The sequence below is a fragment of the Marmota marmota genome, unplaced genomic scaffold (assembly GCF_001458135.2).
Source record: "Marmota marmota marmota unplaced genomic scaffold, marMar, whole genome shotgun sequence".
Classification (NCBI taxonomy): domain Eukaryota; kingdom Metazoa; phylum Chordata; class Mammalia; order Rodentia; family Sciuridae; genus Marmota; species Marmota marmota.
The window spans coordinates 1919296-1941865 of record NW_025999962.1 but is presented as its reverse complement, the minus strand read 5'-3'; the positions used below and the strand labels follow the sequence as shown (position 1 = coordinate 1941865).

Genomic DNA, 22570 nt, shown 5'->3' with positions numbered 1-22570 from the left:
AGACAGCTAGCACCCCCCCGCCCCCCATCGCCCTGCTCCCAGCCCCTTGCAGCCGCTCATTTTTCTCTACTTTCCTGCCTACTCTGTGCATGTCATTAGGTGGACTCATGACTGTGGCCTTTCCTGGTGGGCGGCTTTGGTCCATCCTGTGTTTGGTGACCTGGGTGCTATGTGTGCACCTGCACATGGTTCCTCTCCGTGGCTGTGTGATGCAGCCTGTGCACCATGTGTCTTTCTGCTCCTGGGTGGCGGGCATTGGGCTGTCACAGTGTTGAGGCTTCTGGGAACAGTGCTACTTGTGTGTGGGCATGCTTCCCGTGTTCTTGGAGGATACTCCACGGCGTGCTGGGGCCCAGGGAGCTGTGTGTTGCCTGGATGGGGGATTCCTCAGTTCCTCAGTGTCTTCCCTTTTCTGTACCTCCCCCTTCCCCCTCCATCTCCATCTTCTACTCCACTAATCTCCCTTCTGTTTTCATAGGATCCCCCCTGCCCTAAAAAATTTCTGTTTCTGTTTAGCTTCTGCAAATGAAAGGAAACGTTCGACCCTTGACTTTCTGAGTCTGGCTCATTTCACTTGGCAGGTTGTTTTCCATTTTCATTCATTTGCCAGCAAATGCCACGATTTCACTTTTCTTTGTTGCTGAGTACAGCTCCACTGTGTACATGTACTGCTTTTCTTGATCTGTTCATCTGTTGGTGGCATCTGGGTTGGTTCCATAACTTGGCTCTTTTGACTGTGCTGCTGTAAATATGGGTGTGCGTGTATCGCTCTAGTGCTGGTTCAAGTCCTTTTGGATGCATACCCAGGAGTGGGGGAACTGGTCACACATGGTTCCACTTCCGGTCTCTGGAGGAGTCTCCAGACTGCTTTTCCTGAGTGGGTGCCTAAGGTGGAGCCCCTTCCCCATGTCCTCACCCACACTCCTCCCTGCTTGTGTTCTTGGTGACCACACTCTGAGCAGAGTACACCAGGTTGGTGTAGAGTAGATAATTCACTTTCTGTCTCTGTGCCTGAGAGGCTGAAATACAGTTTGGAATGGGAAGCTCCCTTTCCTGGCTTGGCCGCTTCTCAACCACCATCCGTCCTGGCCTTGGTTCTGGGTCCAGATGGCATGGCTGCCTCCGGTCACTATAGCTGCAGTTCATCCCCACATGCCTGAGGAGCCTGTGTGGTGGAGGAGTTCTGGAATCCCAGGCTGTGTAGGACATGAGTACGGCTCTTGGGTCGTCTAAACTCTGGTGAACCAAGGGCCCCTTCTTAGGTTCTGAAGCACTCAGGTTCTCAGTTACTCCTGGGAACTGGAGGGACAGAACCAAGACAGCTGTGACAGCAGCCAGGGTGGCAGAGACAGCTGCTGATTCTTCGTCAGCTCGGGCTTCTGCTGCAGCGTTGGAAGGACTTTCCTCCCAGCGTCTCATCACTCCTGAGGGAGAAGCTATATCACCACACCTTATAGATCAGCAGTGGGGTGCAAAGAGATCGCATGTTGTTGTTCAGCTTCGAAGGCTCTGGAGTCAGAGTCCAACCCAGGCAGCCGCCTGCTTGCTGAGGAAATGACACAGTCAGGTAGCCAAGGGGATCTGTGCACAGTTGGGTTCTGTCCAGGAGAGCACTCAGCAGGAGCAGCCGGGGCCATGGAGACCTGTGCAGGAGGCTGTAGCCCTAGGAAGCATGTGGGCCCCCTGCTGCTTAGGAATTTCCCAGGTGGTTCTCATTTGGGGACAGTTTCGTGCCTCCCATTGGCTTCCTGGGCGAGTCTGGACCCCGTGAATGAGCCACGCACCCCTTCCTCTGGGCCACTGTTGAGATCAGTGTGTTCCACTGTCGGGAGTGGGCCTGAGAGCATTGCGGGGGGACTCTGCAGCGTGGCTGCAGCTCCTGCTTCTGTGCAGCAGGTTATGTCATGGTAGGGATTGTTGTCCTCTCGCTGGTCTCTGGAGGAGTCTGCATACCTTCAAATATAACATATTTAATATAATAATATAATGCATCCACTGCAGTCCTGTGGTCACTGTCCTTGGCCTGCACTTGAACAGTGGCCTCCCCCGGGTGGAGCCAGTCTTTGTCATGGAATTTAAGGCCACAGGGAGCCTGTGGGGTCCAGCCTCTCTGCCCCATTCCCTGCTGCGCAGATGAGGTGGTGGAAAGCCTGTGAGGTTGAGGAACAGACATGTGGCTTTAGTGACCCCACTGGCCTTCCAGCCAGGGCGTCACTGCTCTGTGCTTTGAGGGATTTGATCTCCTGCAGTGAAATGCCAACAGACCCCCAGGTTGCAGAGGTCTCTTTGCCACAGAGCTGATGGTCACCATATTGCTCATGTGCTTAGATTGGCATTATTATTTAGAAGTGGTTCTTGGGTCCTTCATAGTCACTCTGTCCAGGCCCACACAGGTCAACTTGAATGGGGCAGGCTAGTTGAAATCATTGGTCCTCAGGGTTCCCTTATTGTTCCCAGCTGAAAAGGTCCAGGCCCTGTGACCCTCAGCAGCCTATTTTTGTGTATTAAAGGTGGATGATCAGGCTGGGCATGGAGGTGCACACCTGTAAGCCCAGCTGTTGGGGAGACTGAGGCGGAGGATTGTAAGTTCAAGGCCAACCTGGACAACTTAGACCCTATTTCAAAAATGAAATTTAATAAAGGGCTGTGGATATAGCTCCGTGGTACAGTGCTCCTGGGTTCCACCCCCAGTACTGCAAAAAAAAAACAAAAAGGTAGATGGTTAGGCATCCGAGATCGTTCAAATCCTCTGCCCTCATCCTTACAGCTGGGGAAAGCAAGAACGGGCGATCGTGCTGATGTGCCCTGGTCCCNAAACCTGACAATTGGCCAAGCCATCCTCTCATTTCCACATGAGGGGACCTGCCCCAGAGGAAGAAGCTGATTTCCCAAGGCCACACTGCCAGAGGGTGGTGGGACTATGCTTCTCCCGGGCACTGCCCACCCTCCCTAGCCCACCTCTGCCTGGTGTTCGTGAGGGGCGCCAGACCTGATGCCTTCGGGGATCTGGGAAGCTCAGCAGTTACGTGATTTATCGGGTGATAGAGCACAGGATTCTTCAATGTGTCAGGATTGGCCTCTGGTCAGCATTTTGTCCTGCGCCTTCCATCTACCTACCAAGCCATTTTAATCTTTTGATGTTGGGGAGACAAACCAAAGAAGTCATTAACGTGGACAGCAAGGTAGAGGTGGGAAGTGCCAAGAAGGAAGATAGGGCAGAGCCAAAGGAAAGGAGGAGTCGCAGTCCCCACGTGTGCAGCCTGGCTGGGCCTCCGAGCAGGAATGGGAAGGCAGTGGTGGGCCAGCCCAGGGCACAGCTGTGGAGAAGTCAGCCCAGGCCTACAGCTGAGACAGTGGGACTGGAGCAGACCTGCAGGGGATGCTGGCCTGAGGCTTTGTGGTGGCAGTGGCCCATCGGGCAAGCCATGGGAGCCAGCAGAAGGACTTTGGTCAGGTGGCCTCACAGGTAAAGGATGACTTTGGGAATGTACCAAGAGTGGGTTAGAAGGAGAAGCTGGCTGGACTCAAGGCCAGGTTGGTTCTTGAATGAATCTGGTGGGAGTAACCAGTGGTACTTTGGGCAAAGGTGTTGCCTGGAGGTGGTCACTGTGGAGGTGGTGGTGTGTGGTCCTGCTGGCTGGGTCTGAAGGTAGAGCCGATGGACTGGAGAGGGTGAGAGCCAAGTCAGGGCAGACCCCGTGTTTTGCCCAATGGCAGAGAGGAAGGGATTACAGCTTGGGAAGGCCTTGGGGAGCTCAGTCTTAGATAGGTGCTCTCCCCGTGTTGAAGGCAGTGAAGGGGCTGTTGATCCCCAACCCTTTCAGGTCTGGGTGTCCATCAAGGAGTGCAGGACCCTTTACTAGGGCAGAAGTTATGGACTATGGCCCCCTGCCTCCCCTTCCTGCGTGGTCAGAGCCAACTGTCACTGTCAGATCATTCTCTTCCTCCTTTCCGTATGGGTGCAGTGACATCTCATCCCTAAGGCGTCTCAAGGACCCATGAGGAGAGTGATGGCTTACCCAGGAGCATAGCTGTGGGGTGTGTGCAGGTGCTGGGAGAGGCCAGGGGCACTGGCAGAGCGTGGTCTTTCATGGAGCCCTGCACCTTTTAGAAACTCACATGTGCAAAAATCAGGGGACAGCCACCACCGAGACACTCACATGGAGCTCCACATCATCCAGAAGTTCAGTCATGGGAGAGCCAGGACAGCCACCCCGAGACACATGTGGCATGTCTGTTTTACTTCTCTCTAGTTTGTGATGCTCTTCATTCTCTGGCTCTTTTTATTTACAGAAATTCCTTGCAGGGCTCTTCCCCTCACTTCCTTATAAGATCCAGATGTGAGCTTGTCCAGAGTTATGTGTGCAGGCAGGTACGTGTGTGTCTCATATCTCTGCCCGTTTGTGGGTGACCAGCTTCCATCTGTTCCTATGCACAGCCTTGACCCACCTCCCACGTCCTCTGCTGTGGAAGCAAAACCTACAAAACAGATAGTTTTGTATCTTCCAGCTTTTCCTCTCCCTGGGAGGTTAATGGTTGAATGTGGTCCTGCAAAGTTTTTGAAAGAAAATCACAAAGTATGTGTGCATTATTGTTATTATTATAGCCCTAATGGTGTTTATATTTAAATCATTATTATTGCAATAATAATATGCTAGTTTGAAAGTCACTTCAGATGGACATTCTAAGCTGATAGCATTTTCTGAAGCTGGGCCATGGTGTCTAATTTGGGGCCTTTGCTGCAGTCTGGCTGGGCACAATTCAGGAGCCACTTGTCAAAAGAAACAAACTTTATTTTTAGAACACACACGCCACACTACCCAGCTCTTCAGGAAAACCCTCAGGGCCCAACTGCCACCACCGGCTTCCCAGAAGCCTTTCAACCTCCCCCACTCCTCCTGCTCTTGAGGCTGATTGGCTGGGTTGCGTGGGCAGAGCCAAAAATAGTCCCCCAATGAGCAGCTCCGTGGTCTGAAAGGGCGGGGAAACAACCCAATGAGCATCACCGCAGAGGAGCCAATCAGCTGGCAGCTAGAAGTTTGCTGGGGCCGCTGTGAGCCAATCATCAGCTGGCAGCTGGTGCTGGCAGCTGGAAGTTTGCTGGGGCCCCTTGGGCTGTGGCTCTCAACAGGCCTTCGTGGTTAGTTATGTGGTTCATGTATTATGTGTTTTCAGAGAACAAGGAAGTGTGTGGCTTTGCCCAGAATGCTGAGTGTTGAAAACACAGTGGGTCCAGTGGTACAGAAGGAGAAGTTGACAGGACTGTTTCAGGCCAGGCAGGGTGTCACTACTGTCCTTGAGTCCTTGGAGCTTAACTTTGTGATAATGTGTCATTAGGGATGCATCCTCATGCCCAGCTACAGAGACTCAGAACCTGGACAAGCATTCTGTGATGATCGATTGATTTTTTCTTTTAGGTCTATACAAAATTCATAAACCTGATTTATAACCACTGGAATTTGTGCTGCTTGAAGCCAGCGGCTCAGAACAGAACTTTGTTTTGTAGGAAAATCTTTGTCTAGGTGCCTGGTCTTTAGCCCCACGCTTGTCCAGGTAGTAGAAACCCTGGGGGAGGTGAGGAAATGATGGTGCTGTCTTCTCGAGACTCCCTGAAAGTCACAGTTGCTGTTATAGTCGTGCAGCCAGCCAGAGGAGGCTTGTGTCAGCCACAGCTTCCTATCCCTGGGACAGAGTGCCTGAGATAACCGACTTGGAGGGCAAGTTCAGTGTTGGCTCCTAGTTTCATAAGTTTCAGTCCATGGTCAGCTGGATCCTTTGTTTCTGGGCCTGAGGTGAGGCAGGACTTCATGGTGGGAGCTGGTGGGGGAGAGAGCCCAGGGACAGGCCTGCTCCCTCAGTGTGACCGCTCATAGCGCATGTGGCTGTGAACCTTTCAGAGCCCTCAGGACATGACCGACTCTCCCCGAGTCCCACCTCTGAACACGTGAGCTTTTGGGGTCCCTCCAGGTCCAAAATAACCAGCCTGCTTATCACTAGTGCTGTGAACAAGATGTGTCCTGCTGAGACCCTGGCCCACGGCCGGGGATCGTGCCCTGGGACAGATGTGGCTTGGCATGTTTCAGGAGCAGCCTGTTCCTGAGGTTACTGTGACCACTTGCCCCTTGTACTATTGGCACTCTGCAGCCATCGTGCCCCCTTCAGCCTGTCTCTTTGCCGGAAAGCATCTTCCTCCACTGGCTCTGCGCACCCTTCTGGCCTTGTCACTTGTCCCTTCCTCAGTGTCATCTCCCATGTCTCTGCCACTGCGTGTCTGCCAGTGCCTGGGTTCTCCAGCATCCCTTCCTGTACCAGAGTCCCATTTCCTAGGCCCATCTGTACCAACAAGAAGAACTGCCCCCCACAGGTGTCAGGTGACAGAGGACACTGCCACCTGTAAAGCATTATATAGTTTGATTGTTTGGGCCATGAATTTTTTTAACTGCTCTTTCTGGGCAGAGTATTGTGCTAGGAGATGGGTCTTGGGTGGCTGGAGAGTCCCTAGTGACTCACTGTCTGGGAGGCCAAGAAAGAGCTGACAGGGCGGCACTGCACTGTGGGAGCTGCGCTGTGGTTGTGCTTGGGGACTGGGTGTGGAGGCAGGCCAGAGGAGCGGGTGTGGAGCGCAGGCCTCAGGCCCAGGAGGGCCTTGCTGGAAGCAGGGTGGGGTGGGTGGGGGTACGGGGTGGGGGGCTGTGGGGGGAGGGGAAGATCTGGCATTGTAGGGGCCCAGACCTGGCGGTGACCTCAGGGGATTAGGCTGGTGACTGCAGGGAGGATTGGAAGTTCCAGAGAAGCCCGAGGGAGCCTCTTTGTGGAGAGTCTGTGGGCCAGGCTGAGCCCTGTGACTACCAAGGGGAGCCCTGTAAGGTGATGGCACTGGGGCGCCAGGTGGTTAGATATGTGCAGCTTTGGAACTGTAGGCTGGCTTATCCTGGGTACCAGTCAGTTGGCTTCCCATCCTGTGAAGCTTCCGAAATCCTTCTTCCTTCAATCAGGTTGGGCTTTCTCCTAACCTGGAGGCTACATGCCCTCTTCCCCTCTCCATCAGGCCCAGGAGGCTGTGGTCTGTTTTGTGCCTGCGGCATGCCGGGCACTGTGACTGTGTGGGCTGCTGCTGCCTCCAGGCACTTAATGGCAGAGGAGAAGAAAAGGACCTTGTGGGTGTGCTTAAGGGTCACTGGGGCGGGTTGTGGGAAGGATGGGTGCGCCCTGTGTCGTGCACGGCCTGTTTGCCTGGCGCCTGGTGCTGGCTGATAGTGCATGCAGCCTTTGCCTCAGTCCTGTGCTGTGTGTTGGTCTTCCCTGCCCACCTGTAAGGTCCCTGGAGGGAGCCGATACCCTGCCCTCTGCATCCTGGGTGGCAAGCGGGAGCTCAGGACAGGCTCGATGAACTGGAGGAGGGGACAGAATCAGCAGCTGCTGAGCGTGGCTAGGCACTGATGTCTTCATTCAGCCTGATTTGGGCCACAGTGTGATGGGTCATTCGCCAGCAGGGATGTGATAGAAATAATGCTGTGCAATTTAATATGGTGATTTTTTTTTAACAGTTTTTGCTTAAATTAGCAAAATGTTTCAGAATGTTAAATGTACTTGAGGTGGAAGTGATTGGATCCCAGTGAAGGATAAGTAGATCTTGCTGGAACACCCAAGGAGGGGCTTCTGATCAGCTTTGGGAGTGAAGGGGTTATCCTTGTGGTATTTTATTGAACCACAAAATGTTATTTATAACTCATGTCAGGAGCAATTAAACTGATTGATGATTAAAAAAGTTTAATAGTTGAATAATAAGATGCAGTTCTTGACAGCTATTTTTTTCTCCTTCTGGAAGCATATTTTATGAGTCTAATAACAGTGGGAAGGGTGGGCTGTATAATATGTTGTGGTGTAATTATCCAGTGCTAATATAATATTCAGTCTGGTGTTACATGGTATGTTACTTATAAAACATTAAAATACCAATTATGGTTTTTCGATTTATTATTGAAATGGTGTGTTAATTTTGACTTACCCTAACCAGGGTTAATTAGTACATATTGATATATTTGATTAAAAGTACACTCATGTGAGTTGAGGCCAAACAAAATAAGTTTTTTTCCAGTGGCCCCAGAAAGACGTCATCATTTTGGTTGTCTTGTGTGTTTTTGTGGGAAGATGGTGCCCATGCTGTGAGGAGGCTCGGACTGCAGCTCCCTGAGGCTCACCATGGGTGGTTTTGCTGGTGAGTGTCCTTAGAGCTACTCCTTAGGCTTAGAAAAATACATAGTTACAAAAATAAGGAGAGACAAAGTAGGAAGTACAGAGGCCCCTTGCGGTAAAAGTGCAGCTTCCTGGTAAATGGAACAGGAGAGTCTCTGTGCTAGTCCATGAAGCAACACAGGTGGAGAGCACAGCCCAGGGCTCTCCAGGTGAGGACCACACTCCTGTGGGGTGTGGCGAGACAGCAAGCAGAGGGGTTGCTGAAGGGCTGAGGAGGCGGAGGGGAGGCGCAGGAAGACACCAGGGTTCTGTGCAGTGTGGCTCCTCCAAACCTGCCCCGTGCCCGCCAGTAGGAGGCTAAAGCCATGGCGAGACCTTGATTTCCATGTAACCTTAAACATGTTTTCAGGAAAAAATTCCTTTCTAGTTCTTTTCTTTCTAATTCTTTTCTAATTGTAATACCAATTTGAGTATAAATGAAACAACAGGAAGTCAGTGAAATGATACATAATGTCAATTCTGGTTTATCAGAAAATGTGTATGAATGTAACATGTAACATGTGTATGAATGTTACTGCTAAGTTGTTTTTCCCGAAATTCATATGTTGAAGTCTTGACTCCTAGTACCCAGAAATGTATAGGGAGAGACTGAATCGAGGCAAATTATATTCCTTGCATCTATAATTATGCCACAATGAATCCTACTGTTATGTGTAACTGTTATGAGCTGATAAAAGTAATGACAAAAAAACCGGTAGCGAAGGTAAAATGAGGCCACTGTAGTCGCCCTGACCCAGTGTGTGAGTGAAGCTCAACAGGTGGACTGAGAGGACCCAGGAAGGGGACACCACCTGCACACAAGTGGGAGTGACCTCCAAAGAGCCATCAATTGAGTAAATTATTTCTAATAGAGGTATGATTTAAAATAAAAGAGCTGATAGGAAGCAGTCCTGTTTTGCTTTGAGCCGTAACAAGGTAACACGTGGATCTGTCCAGTGCTTGTTTCCATAGAGTAGTCTCAGGGCTTTTCTGCCGTTCTGTCCCACCCACCCGGGATACTACAGGGTGAGCAGTGTTTTACTTCATTTCTTTCCTCCCTCCCTCCCTCCCTCCCTCCCTTCCTTCCTTTCTTCCTTCCNGCGTACCACAGGAAGGAGCAGGCCACTGCGTTTGCGACCCAGGAGAAGGAGTGAGGACATGCACAACTGGAAGAGAATGCAGAAGCCCACACCAAGGTGTTCTATGAAGAATGGGAAAAATCTCTTGATAAAAGAGGCATTCAAGTTGTAGATGGACACAGTACCTTTATTTTATTAATTTTTATGTGGTGCTGAGGATGGAACCCAGTGCCTCCCACATGCTGGGCAAGTTCTCTACCACTGAGCCACACCCCCAGCCCTTACTTCATTTTCATGGTCCATCTCCTGGAAGTAATAGAGGGGTCTGATTTTTTTGAAATGTATCAATTTCTGATGGATGGCATCCAGGCATGGTGCAGGCTACAAATGTCTAGCCCAGGGGCTGGGCTGCCTGCCCCGTGGGTGGAGAAGGCATGCCAGGGAGTGCTCACAGACAGCTGTTGACTTGCAAGAGTTGCTGTGGAGGCCCCAGCCATGTACCTCACGTTGGTCTTAGTGCAGGAAAATCGTTGCTGGGTCCCAGCCGTTGGCACTTCCAGCCTCCCTGTAAATGTCATGTGAGGAATCCTAGCTGGGGTGTGTGCACCACCATGCATGAACAGAACTTTGGAATCCATGTGTCTGAGTGATTCATGGAAGACCAAGATTCGAGGAGTGAAGGGGCTCCCCCTTTGGTACATGGCCCAGCCAGGGTCATCGGACATAGCCAGGAGAGGGCTGTAAGTCTTCAGGCTGGAACAGCAGCTCTTGTAGCCTTAGCTTACAAGAGTGCCAGCAGCATGCCCATCTGCCAAGGTGGTCTTGGCAATCTGGGTGCTGTTCCCAGGGAAGGAGAAGGGGGCCTGGTTCATTGTCTGGTCTGGTGGAGGGATGTGTCCTGCCCACTCTCATTTGGTGTGTGCATTTCCACCTTGTTGCCCAAGCCTGGCCAGAGCATGAGCTGCAATAAGGGCATGGTGGGGGGCTGCCTCCTCCCAGTTCCCCAGGAGCCCATCTTGGTATGGTGCATCACCTGGGCTTAGCTGCATTCTGGGTTTTCAAGAGCTTTGATGCTGCCTTGCAGTCATGGGCAGAAGTGTTCTGAGGGCCCTGGTGGTTCTGAGGACCTGTTTCTTGTCACTTGTATCACTAGGATCCATTCTGGAATTTGATATCTTGGCTATTTTTATTGGTGAACTGAGTGTGTCCTATTATGTTGATTTAATAACTAATGATGGCCATTACTTCTTGATTTTAACTGACTTTTTTTTTTGGTAAATTACTTTATCTGGATTTTTTTTTTTCCATTTCTGTTGGGCTACAGAATAGGATATAGAATACAGATAGGCCTCTTATTGAGAAGTCATTCATTAGAGCTTATTGATATGAATGCTTAGCCTGTAATGAATTATAAATGTTTTTCCAATTTGGTTTTTCACCTACAACCACTTTCAAATTCTTATCTGATAAGAGTCCAGTTTTCTTATGCTCTGGGCTGTGGCCTAGAAAGTTTCTTCCTGACCCTCAGACCTGAGATTTAAGCTTTCCAAAGGGGGTTCTCTCAGGTGACGCTGTACTTTGCCACCACAGGCTGAAAATGGGGAAGTGTCTTTGCACAGAGCTCTTGGTGTGACTGTTTGTCACAGTAGAGCATTCCACGTGGGTGTGAATGTCAGTTGCCTTCCCAATGTGGCTACCAAGGTCTTCGGAATGAGCAGAGCCTCTCTTAGTCTTTCTTTCTTTCCATTTGGCCCCTTTGTTTACGATCTGCAGGAGGGAACATTTTGCTGTTTGATTTAAAGACTTGTTCATCCATCGAGGGATTATTTCTGACTTAATTAGATAAAGTGAGTGCATCAATTTAGTGGATTGATTTATGATTAGTTTGCGTTTTCACATTATCATGACTGAAGAACGCTTATTCTCTATGTGAAATCCTGCTATTGCCTTGTGGAAGGCGGGTGACTACAGAATTTTCTAATTGGAAACACAGAGGCATAGAGGAGGTCCTAGCAGAAGGCTCTGGGCTCCTTTCCCCTTGACAAATGACAGGGCTCCGTGCTTTAATTCAGTGCACATGCAAAAGGCCAGCTTTTGTTCTGGGTGAGGAGCATGCCAGGCCCCTGCGTCGTGGGAGCAGGAGCACATCCCTGGGCCCAAATGCCCGGTAGGGTGATGTGTACCTTGCTTTTGACTTACAGATTGTGAGAAGAGGGCAGGACTGGGGTGGAAGCCTCTTCGTCAGGCAGGTTGGGATCCTGTTTTCCTGAGAAACTTCACCCGTAATTCCCAGAGCTCAGCTTTGCAATGGCTGCAGCTGTTTAAGGGTCTCAAAATAGCAAAACCACCCTGCCCTCTCTTGAGGGAGCCTGAGCTTGTGGGCAAGGGGGTGGAGGCGAGACAGTGGTGTAGGGGCAGTGCTGTTCCCCAAGGCTGTTGTCTCAGATTCAGCAACAACTTGAATGCCTCTTTTATCAAGAGATTTTTCCCATTCTTCATAGAACACCTTGGTGTGGGCTTCTGCATTCTCTTCCAGTTGTGCATGTCCTCACTCCTTCTCCTGGGTCGCAAACGCAGTGGCCTGCTCCTTCCTGTGGTACGCTCATTGAGCCCCTGCTGTGTGCACCCTGGAGAACAAGGGGAATGGTCTGTACCTCGAGGAGCTGCTAGTATTGTGGGGAACAGCAATAGACAGTGAAGACACAGTAGGGCTGGTGGCACGCATCCTGGGGGACCTCGGGCAGGCCACATCCCTCTACAGTGCTGGTCGGAAACTTCTGCTCATAGCATCATTGAAAACAGAGTTCCAGACAAATTCAGAGAATATTATAAGGTTAATTTTTTTCTCTCAACAATGGCAAGGTTATGGCCAAAAGTCCAGGAGTGTCTTTCACTCTGCTCCGCAGTGTCCTGTCCTCATTTTCCTGTATGGAATCTGATACCAGTTTACTTAAACAGAGTGGGCACACTGCTTCCCAGTGTTCTCCAGACCAGTATGTCTTTGGCTGCTTAGAGGCCTCTTTGGGCTGGGAAGATGCTCTTGGGCATGGCCTGGCCCGTGTTGTGCATGTTGTGTTATTCTGGGGTCATTGACTGTTGGCACTCACCCTTAACCGTATGCTGGTCTGTGGCTGCAACAGGTGACTGAAGCATGCAGCCATGGAGCAGAACTGTTCAGATCCATGGTCCTAGTTTAGTGTGTGACCTTGAGTTGATTGTCATTTGTATTAGAATTTACCATTCCCAGTGCTAAACCAATTTCATCATAGCATGAGTTGTTTTTGCTGAACCAAAGAATTTTGTGAACTCATAGTCCTGAGTTGTGATGCTATTGTCACCAAAGCAGGACTTATTTTCTCTGCAGTGAAACCCAAATCTGTGTAATTAAGTGCTAAAATCTCCACCAGCCAAGTGTCAGGGCTTCAGATGTAAAGTGCCCAAGCTGGGAAATGCAGAGATTAGATCCACAGAGCAGCTCTGGCTTCCTTATGAAGAATGGAGCATTTTGTTTACCAGTTAAGCTCCTAACTACATGAAGAGGTTTAGTGCAGGTTTGTGTCACGTGGGTGAGTGATGTAGTCATGACCAGTGCTGCTCGTTCCCTGCCCATGGCTGACGCTCCCAGGTGTGCTGGGTCTTACCTGTGCTCTGTGCTCCACGGCTCTCTCCTGATGCCTGGCACCCTTCCACGTGTTTAAATGAGGGATTTGACTCTTTGCTAAACATTAGCTCTTCCCTGTGGGTTACGACGAGAGACCTGAACTTGGATCAGACCTTTGTGCTCTCTTGTCCTCTCTGAAGGGATCCAGTGCTCGGGTCTCATGGCTGTTTTGCATGTGACCTTCACAGGAGGCAGGAAGGCCTGTGAGAGGAAGGATCCCTGGGCCTGGGCTGACCTTGTTGTGTGGCTCTTTGCTGAATGGCAGAAGAGGCCATGGGCATGCGTGGCTGGGGGGTGTGGGTGCTCTTTGTTCATGGAGTCTCACCTTCTAGAGTGGAAGCTGTATGAGGCAGGCACAGTGACTGTGGAGTCCCTCCTCCTCTGTCCCAGCCAGAGGGCTCCATGCAGGGCTATTGTCAGAGGGGCATGCCGCAGTCTGGCTGGGCACAAATGCCGCAGTCTGGCTGGGCACACAATCAAGAGCCACCACACAGCTTGTAGATTCAAACAGCAACTCTTTATTCCCGAACTCACACCAGCCGTCTACAATCACGTTCTGGGGAAATCCACATTCTCTGCCCAAATCCACCCCCACTGGGCTTCTGTCTCCCAAAAAATACTGTCTGAATCCCGTGAGAACTCAAGGGGATCTCAGGCAGCAGGATACGCCCTATTCCCAGCAGGAATAATCTTAAACCTGGAACGCCCTAAACCCAATTATCCTAAACCGGGAACACCCTAATCCGCCCTGGTCCTTGAGCAAGGTCACCTACATGCAATGTCACTGCAACATGGGGTACGCTGGCAAGGAAATTGTCATACCTACTTGGCTAATGGCTCCCAGCAGGGGCAGAAGGAGCCACACAGTCTCTGCTGTGCCATGGACCCTGGTTCATGGCCAGGCCCTTCCAGTTTGTGCTGTGTCCCCCTGCCGGCAGGCCCCTTACCTGTGCCCTCCCTCGGGCTTTCCCCAGGACAGGTCCTGTGCACACAGGCAGCACCAGCAGACCTGGCTGTGGACCTGGAAGACAGGCTCCCTGGGGGAGAGGTGGCAGGGAGAAGTCCTGGCTGCCCGTCAGCTGTCCCTGGTGAGCAGTGCTCACCACCATCACCCTCCCTGTGCCTCTTGTTTGCTGGACATGGAAAGATGGATAGAAAGTAACTGCTCTTTGTTTCCCTAGAAGAGGTATTCCAGAGCAGCAGTTAGGTTCCCGTGTGGCTTTTTCCACACTAGGTCGAGCTCCTCCCCACTTGCGTTGTTTCCTGCATTTGCCACCACTCACCACCCCCTATTGGTCTGTCTGTCCACCCACCTGTCCAAGCAGACTGTGGATGCGGCTGTCGTGCAAATGCTGCCCTTCACCCCGTAGCGCTGCGCTGGCCCTTGTCATTTGGCATCATCTCAGATCATATGCAGGGGCAGTGTCGCCGCCGCTTTGCTGTGGGGATGTTCATCTGGGAAAGGACAGACCCTCGTCAGACACTCAAGTGGCTCAGGAGGCGCCATCTTTCCTTTTGCAAAGGTAGTAACTGTGCATTGTGAGAGCGCACTGCTCCTGCGTTCTGCACAGAAGATGAGCCTGCCTTCTGCTCCCGCCGTGCCGAGGGTGTCCAGGGCTCCTGCACACTCTGCTTGTGTTTATGGAGGGGCAGTGTAGAGCTTTCCATGTGAAGGGAGTTGGTGATCAAGGTGGGGTATTTTATAAATTGACTTTGTGACTTAAAAATATAGCAGGGCAGCATTTTCTAAGAAGGCTATTTAACCCCTGCCCTCCTAAGCCTTTCTGCAATGTAAGATGACAGGTAAAATTATTTTTAAGTAATATATCTGTCTTTATATCCTGGGACTTTACATTCTGTGGTGGTCCACTTGGGACTGCTGGTCTTCCCGGGCTGCAGGAGGGCTCCTCTGCCTCCTCCAGGTTCTTGAGGTTTAGCTTGTGTACTTTTGATCTTCTTGGGGTCATGGCTTAAGCCTTTTCACCTTGGTGTTCCCAGGCCACAGGGCCTGCCCTGTGCAGGGAGGTGCTGCCATGGTAACAAGGGAGAAGGGGGGCTGGTCCACTCAAGAACAGCACCAAACACACCGGTGTTAATGTTCATCTGTGATGAAACGATTAACATAAAAACTAGGATGGAGTCAGGAAATTCTGTCATTTTTAACAATGTATTTTGCATAAATATGTCAACTAGAGCATCCCAGAGGTAGCTCATCCCCGGGCCAGGCAGTCAAAATGACTGGGAGGAGGTTGAGATTATGGGTGTCCCCCCAGCCCCATCAGGAGTGCATGTGCTTATCCACCTTCTGTCCCACCCGCCGCCTCGAGGCAGCTTGTGGAGCAGAGTGTCTTTATGGCTCAGGTGAGAAACAGGTAAGCCCAGTTCTCCAGGAGCCAAGGGCAGTGCTGCCCCAGAGCACATGGTCACCACTTTCCATCACTGGCCACCAGGCCCGTTCGCCCTTTTTACTTGTGTATTCATAAGTTTCCCCTGTGGGTCACGTTTCTTTCTTTGAACCTGGGATGGCTTGGAATTCCTCAGTGTCTGTGTTTCTCTCTGTTATTTGTGATCTGAGTAAAGTCTTTCCATTGATGTTGATGGTGTTGTCTTTCCTGTTTGTGTGACATATTTGGGAGCTGAACCCAGCCACATTGTTGTGTCTGCCCAGCTACAAATGTCCTGACCCAGTTGCCTCTGGCCCCTGACCGTGGGGCCTCCCTGGTGTTCCATGCTCCAGTTCCTCCCATATCCTCTCCCTGCCCCTGGGCTGCACATGCCTGGTGGAAAGTGTGTATCTTTGGAGTCAGGTGGCCTTGAGTTAGGAAATCTATTCTGACTGTTAGGCTTTTTTGGTGTCTTGATTTTGAGGACACATTCCCCCTGCCATTTCCCTGGTCCTTGTGGAAAGTGGGTTGATATCAGCTTCCAAGAGATGGAAGGGAACCAAGCCCGCCAATCTCACCTGTGGTTCTGTCCAGCCATGCTCCCAGGACTGCCAGTGTCCTGTCCTCTGTGGGGCCATGTATGGGGGCCCTGGATGGTCTTGCCAGCCCAGGGGTATTTCTGCACCCCACCCCTGTGCTCTGAAGTGGCCATGATAGCCTGGGCTTCCACAGTGACCTAGCCTGCTCTTAATGCTGTGGGCTAGTGAGGCGGGGGGGGGGGGGGTCTGCCCTGTTGGACCTGGGCCAGGGGAGGTTGATCTCATTCTAACAGTCAGGGCAGTTCTGATTCTCTTGGAGTTTAGAAGACAAAGCATCGTAAGAACTCTCTGAGTTCAGTGCCATTACCTCATTGCATCAAAGAGGAATGAAGGGCCCATTGTGAGAATCGACACCTAGAGCAGGCTGCTGCCCATTTCCTTGGGTAAAGTACTAAGTTGGCTGAACAGAGGAATCGGGGCTTTTGCCCATCTCTTGTAGCACCAGCCCTGCTGCTCCTGTGAACCAAGGAGAGGCTTCTGAGGCCGGGGTGGGGGGTGGGGGTGGGGGGGCCTGTTTGTTCACTCTTTTTTTGTAGCCGGGAAAGCACCCCTATGCTGGTAAAGCCCTGGAAAGTGAGAGCATGTTGGTGGAAAACATCTCAAAAAAAGTCCTCTGATGATGGTGCTGATTCAGTTCCCTGAGACTGGGAGATAAAGTCAGATCCTCTCTGAACCTGCGGGATGTGGAATTGATTCTGCTGAAGCTGTTTTCCCAGCAGGCGAATTACAGTGTGAGGAGGCTGTGCCTGTTGTGGGTGTCCTTGGCTTCTTGGTTCTCTCAGCAGGATGGCACACGGTGGAGCCGGCTTGTTCCTACTGTCGCTGTTGGACTATGCCCGTTGGTGAGCTCCTGAGCCCCAGATTCTGTGTTTAACCAGGTGGAGGTGACCACCCCCACCCTGGCAGCCTGAGGAGTTCAGGAGGCAGTGCCTTCTGAAAGTCTCTGGGGAGTTTATTATGGGGGGTTCTCAGGTCTGATGCTGGGCTCCTGGGCCCACAGGCTTCCAAGGCCAGACTCTGCAGGACTGGAGCTCAGTGGATAGAGCGGTCCCCACGTGCTGGAGCAAGAGCCTGAAACCCTGCATGGCCCAGGGTGGATAGAGGTGCTGGAGCCGCAGGTGTCCCAGGCTAGCTTTGCCCCTTGTGTGTGGGCTTCTCGAGGATCTCAAAACTCAGTGAATACAGCATGTGCTGCTGTTGTCCGTGCTGTGAGTCTGCTCTGCTGTATGGTGTACTGTGAGCACCATGTCCTGAGAGAGGGAAGCCAGGTGCCCATGGCCACCCAGAGTGTGGCTGCACCCACATAGAGAGAGCTGGAATTTGGGTGGTGGCTTCCAGGGACTGTGGGAGGGACAAAGACTTCTCACTGGGGTGATCAAAGGGCTCTGGAATTGTTGGTGGTGACTGTGTGACTTTGTGCATATGCTAGAGACCCCTAGCTTGTAAACTTACCAAGATTGACCTTTATGGGATATGGATTATGTTTCAGTTTAAAAAGCCCCATAACCCATATAGAAACACCCTCTTACTGCCTCAGAAAGAGGCATGGTGGGATTGTAGGCACCGACCCACACTGGCTGTGTGTCCAGGACTGTCATTGTCTTGTCCCAGCTCTCGAGGTTAGCCCCTACCACTGGATGGTGCTGCGGAAACACTCTTCCCTTGTAGCTTTCTGGTCTCTGCTGTGAACCAAGAACCAGGGAGGCAGTGTAATTACTGCTGGTGTGAGCTAGGACCTTGCAGGGAGGTGGTGTGCTCACTTGCTTCTGGTGGGAGCTAGGACTGTGCAGGCTGCTATTAAGAAGGTTGGTGTCAAGGGTGGATAGCAGGTGAACAGGAGCTGAAGCTCTGGTCCTTCCTGGGAGCCATGATGCAAAAAAACAGGCTGCTGGCACAGGGCTGTTTTGTCTCCACTCCCTCCCTGTCCGTAGTGTGGTGGAAGTGGGGATGTGACAGAGGTAAAGGGTGATCATATTTGAAACACAGGGAAGGGGGCCTGGCTATGACGAATGTGAATGCAGCAGGTGCTGCTGTTGTCCATGCTGTGACTGCACGTCTGCTCTGCTCAGGACTTTCTGAATGTATCTGGACTAACCTGCCTTCCTTCTTAAAGAACATGTTCCTTGCAAAGATGCATGCACATTTTCAAATAAAATAGGAGAAAGAAAATTAAATAATAGGATCCATCAATTTTAAACATTTGCGAGTGCTACGCTGGATGATAGCAGTTTTTGTAAGGATCTGAAATTACGTTGTTCAAATATCTGATAAGTCATTTCAATTAGGCATCTGTTTTGCATTTTAAAAACTTTTAAGTTATGTTTCCTCATTAGGTGTGTTATACTTTCAGGAGATTTCTGAGTGCATGTTGTCAGTTATTTCTTTGAAGCACATCTGTGTTACTGCTTTCTGGGGTGTTTGATCTTACAGGAGTATTTACACAGTGTAGTTTGGAAACTCTAACCTTGGAAACAGATTTTTAGAGGAATTACTGCTCAAGGAATATGTAAATGTATTACAGAGTTCAAAAAATTTGATGGAGAAACTTACAGATCTGTTAGGAGTAAGTAATATATTCTAGGTTCATTCTGGTCAGAATGTGAAGTGCCTGAGAAGTAATAATATACAATATATTAATTATGTTAATTAATTGGAGAGGATTCAGAGTATAATTTTCTGCCACTAATTAGGTATTAAAATGGAGGCATTAAGTGATGAGGTGTGAGACGCCACAAGCTGGTTGGTGGAAGGAAAGAGTGGGTGGGGGTCGACAGCGCCTGGGGTCTCTCGTCGCCACTTCCTGGTGTTGTTTACTTCTGTGGCTAATTGCACCTCGTCTTTCCCTGCTGGTGCTGCCCAGAAGAGGAGGACGTGGATGCGGTGGACGTCTCCAGTGTGCCTGAGGAAGTGCTGCGCAACATTGAGGCCGACACCTACTGGTGCATGAGCAAGCTGCTGGACGGCATCCAGGTGAGCCTGGCAAGGGCCGCGGGCGTTGGGTCCAGCCCACAGGCCTGCTCCCCGACCTGAGCCTACTCTTACTAGCTTTAGAAGCCTCCGTTTCTGCATCTGGAGCAGCAGCCTGCCCTCCTCAAGGTGACGGGTGTGAGCCTTGTCTTTGTGTCCCTGGGTGGTCATGATGTCCTGTTCAGGGTTTCAGCGGGAAGGTGGTACAGTCTGCTCCCTGTGGCTTCTGGTTTTTCACCCTGTGCCCACAGAGGCCAGCCTCCAGCTGCATGTGGGTTGGTCCAGGAGCCATGGACCACATGTGGCCAAGAGTGCTTGGAGGATATTGCCCTTTAAAGGGCGTCAAGGTCAGTGCTGCTCATGTCTGTAGTACCTGGGCCCAGGAGCACATCTTAGTTCTATCAGCTGGGTGCCAGGCTCCAGTGTTGGGGACTGTGGCTGCCTCTGGTCCAGCATGCCGTGTGGAGGTGTTGTCTCCTGCACCCCTGCCGTGTGCTGGGTGTTGTTCTGTAAACCCAGGAGGCCGCAGGGGTGTGAGGTGTGAGGCCGCAGAGCTCCCCCTGGGCTGCAGCACCGGGAGGTGGCAAGCATGGCCGCTGAGGACTGAATGTGGGGGGAAGGGACTCCAAGGACTTGTCAGACAGGAGGGCAAGCCTCGGGAGGGTGTGGTGGACGGAAGCTTTTGCAGGACTAGACGTTCCTCCCAAGGGTCACTGTGGGAGCCCTCATGCCCAGGTCCCTGCAAGGGTTCCTCCCAGCTGCAGGGCGGCCTTCCTCCAGCAGGTGGGAGGCGGGGCCTGGCTGCGCTCATTTTGCTTTTCCTGTACTGTTGTCACCATAGCCGTGCCTGGTACCCCTTGTTAAAGAGGTCTCAGCTCTGCTGCAGGATCTGCCAGGGTTAAAACAAGACTTTATGAAGTTCAGTATGAAGGTTAATTTTAAAAAATGAGCCACGTTGGTTGCATGGAGGAAAACCGGGTCTGTATTGCTTTTGATAACTGAGGAAACGGCGAGAGAAATTCGAATCCCTCCTGTAAGTGAAGAGTGGAAGCCCCGCATCTCCCGCTAATCGGGATGTGATCGTGACTTATTCTGTTTCTTGTAAAGAAAAATGTGCCCGCTAGAGATGTATTTTGGCCCAAGTGTCAATTTTTCATGTCTGTCCTTTGTTAGGGTTTTCTTATTTTTTATCTTTCCTTCTAGAACTTAAGGCTCTCCCCTTAGAAGAGGGATTGAATCATGATGTAAGACTATCAATTCCTACTGTCGCTTCTCTGGTTGTAAGTGATGGAACTCGTGCCATTTAAAAACAAGATTATCTGGCTGCTGTTTGTAAATAAGATCAGCTGTACAACACGGTCGGTCGATGCTGGTTTTCCTTTTCCCCTGAGCTTGTTGCTGAGGACAGGGCTTATGGACAGGCTGGCACTTCTCGGTGCACACTCACCCCGAGGCAGCCCAGGGGAGCTGTCGTCTCTCTTTTTCGTGGTCACACTTGATTCCTGTGAGCCTCCCCTGAGCTGCAGTTGAGTGATGTCAGTGACACTGTCCAGGGACGGGGGCACTGCTTTGATTCTTAGGGCTGAGGTTGCCCTGTGACCAGAGTCAGCCCCTCCCAGGCACTGTTGGGGTTGCAGGCAAAGGCTGGCATTATTTTAGGGTTAGGTATGTGTGAGAATAAGAGCTAGTTAAAATTCCAGCTTGTGCGAACCAGAGTGTCAGCCCCTGAGGGCCCAGTGCCTCTGTCCATGGTCCTGGGCCACTCTTGTCCCTTTTCTTTTTCCTGCTTCCAGCCTCCTGGGCCTCAGCTGCTGCTTCTTAGAGCTGCTTAAGCATGTGTCTCTGCTCATCATCACTCTGATTAGAAGTATGAGGGGAAAACTCTGTCTTGGTTCTGTTTGGTGCTGACTCCCAGCTGACCCCTCACCAGTGTTCCCAGCTGCTTGCCAAGGTCAGGCTCCTGGTCAAGGTGTGCCAACCATCTATACCATTGCAAAGAGACTGCAGTGGAGCCACTGCACTGAAACTGGGTGCTGGGCTCTTCCTCCTGAGGAGTGAGAACTGCACATGCATGTCTGGGGCCACAGGTGTTGTGAGTGGTGGGCAGTAACAGTGGGTGTGGAGTGGCAACTGATTGTGCCTCCTGCATGATGGTGCTTCCTGGAGTTGGTGCTGAACCTCATGACAGATCTGAGGTGACACCTGCACACCAATGCCAAGGGAGCTGGAATCACCAGCCCAAGGTGGTCGGGCTTGTGTGAGAGCCCACGTTCTGACCCTTCAGCCAGGGGTCTGTGTTCTACTCTGACCGGGGCCTTTCTAAGTTGAAGTAGGTTGCATGCGTTCCATTTTGCAGAGTGGGTTCCAGAGTCACAAACCACCTGTCTATTTTACCTTCTGACATACTGGACAGTGGTCGCTATGCTTGTGATTCACCTGGGAGTCTCAGTCTTTCACGCTGTATTCCACGAGGTTATGGTAATTGACCAGTTAACTCTGTTGACTTGGCCAGAGTGTGGTGAGCATCTTCCTGTAGAGGATCTGGGCTCGTTTGGTGAGTGTGACAGCACTGCCTTGCTGTCCTGGGGAGCCAGCACCACTGGGATGGGCTGGGAGAGATGGCTGGCAGATGAACACCCACATGCAGCCTGGGAGGCCCATACCACTCTGCAGCAAAGGCCCTGTGACGCTGGGCCACAGTGAACAGAAGGTGTTTAAATGCATTGCTGGACTCCTTGCCACCAGGGGAGGCTGTCCATGAAGAAATGGACTCTTCAGCCACCAGGGCAGGCCCTCCAGGAAGAAATAGACTCCTCAGCCACCAGGGCCAATCCCTGAGAAAGAAAGAGTGGGGAGCCTCCCTGGTGGCTGGTGCATTGGAGGCATCAGATGCAGGGTTAGGTCTCCCGTGCTGGCAGCGTGTGGAATACGGGACAAGCTGGCCCTGCCCAGGGAAGTTGAGATGCTGTCCAGAGCCAAAGCAGATGGTCCTGCAGTGGGCAAACCAGGTCATTGTTTCAGGACCCCTTGACATCCTTAAAAAAAGAAGAACCAAAGAGCTACCCACCAGTTCTCCTGAATACAAACAATTTAAAAGTATTTAGTAACTTGTTTGAAACTAATTATGGCTAACCCAGGGTATGCTATTATTTTATGATATTATTTCTATAATGAATTAATATTTTCTATAACAAAAATATTTAGTGGTGAGAAAGGCTCCCCCTCACCATTTTGTAAATTTCCTTAGTATCTAACTTAATAGAAGACAAAACAACCATTTATGTTGGTGTAGTCAATATATTGTAATTTGGGGGGGGGGGCTTGAAGGACATGAACAAAATTCAGCCATACACAGGTATGTGGTTGGAAAAGGGAGCGTTTAATATCTTTTCCAGGTAATTGTGGACTTTTTCTTTAATACTCTATCATAACTCAATATTTGAGGTTTCTGAAGTCCGCTGCGCCTCACACACATGTCTGGTGGCGGCTGTTGCACTTTGTGGCTTTTACTCACGTGTGGCTCTGGAACCTCACACACAGTCATATGGGAAACGCTGGGCGGTGCGCTAATGCAGGGTTGCTCAAGGCTGTCATGGGTTGGTATCCAAACTTGGTTGTGTTGCCCTACAGTGTCAGAGCTTCACC

General features: G+C 51.1%; 1 protein-coding gene across 3 annotated transcripts in view; it reads left to right on the top strand.

Annotated features, from left to right (window-relative positions):
- Tbc1d22a (TBC1 domain family member 22A) overlaps positions 1 to 22570 on the top strand; it is a 290213-nt gene that overhangs the window by 121990 nt on the left and 145653 nt on the right. For 2 of the 3 annotated variants that reach the window (XM_048802986.1, XM_048802988.1), the window contains one exon: positions 18819 to 18928. In XM_048802986.1, the coding sequence (XP_048658943.1) occupies positions 18819 to 18928 (110 nt within the window). The remainder of the gene's footprint in view (positions 1 to 18818; positions 18929 to 22570) is intronic. The other variant, XM_048802987.1, reaches the window with a different exon arrangement.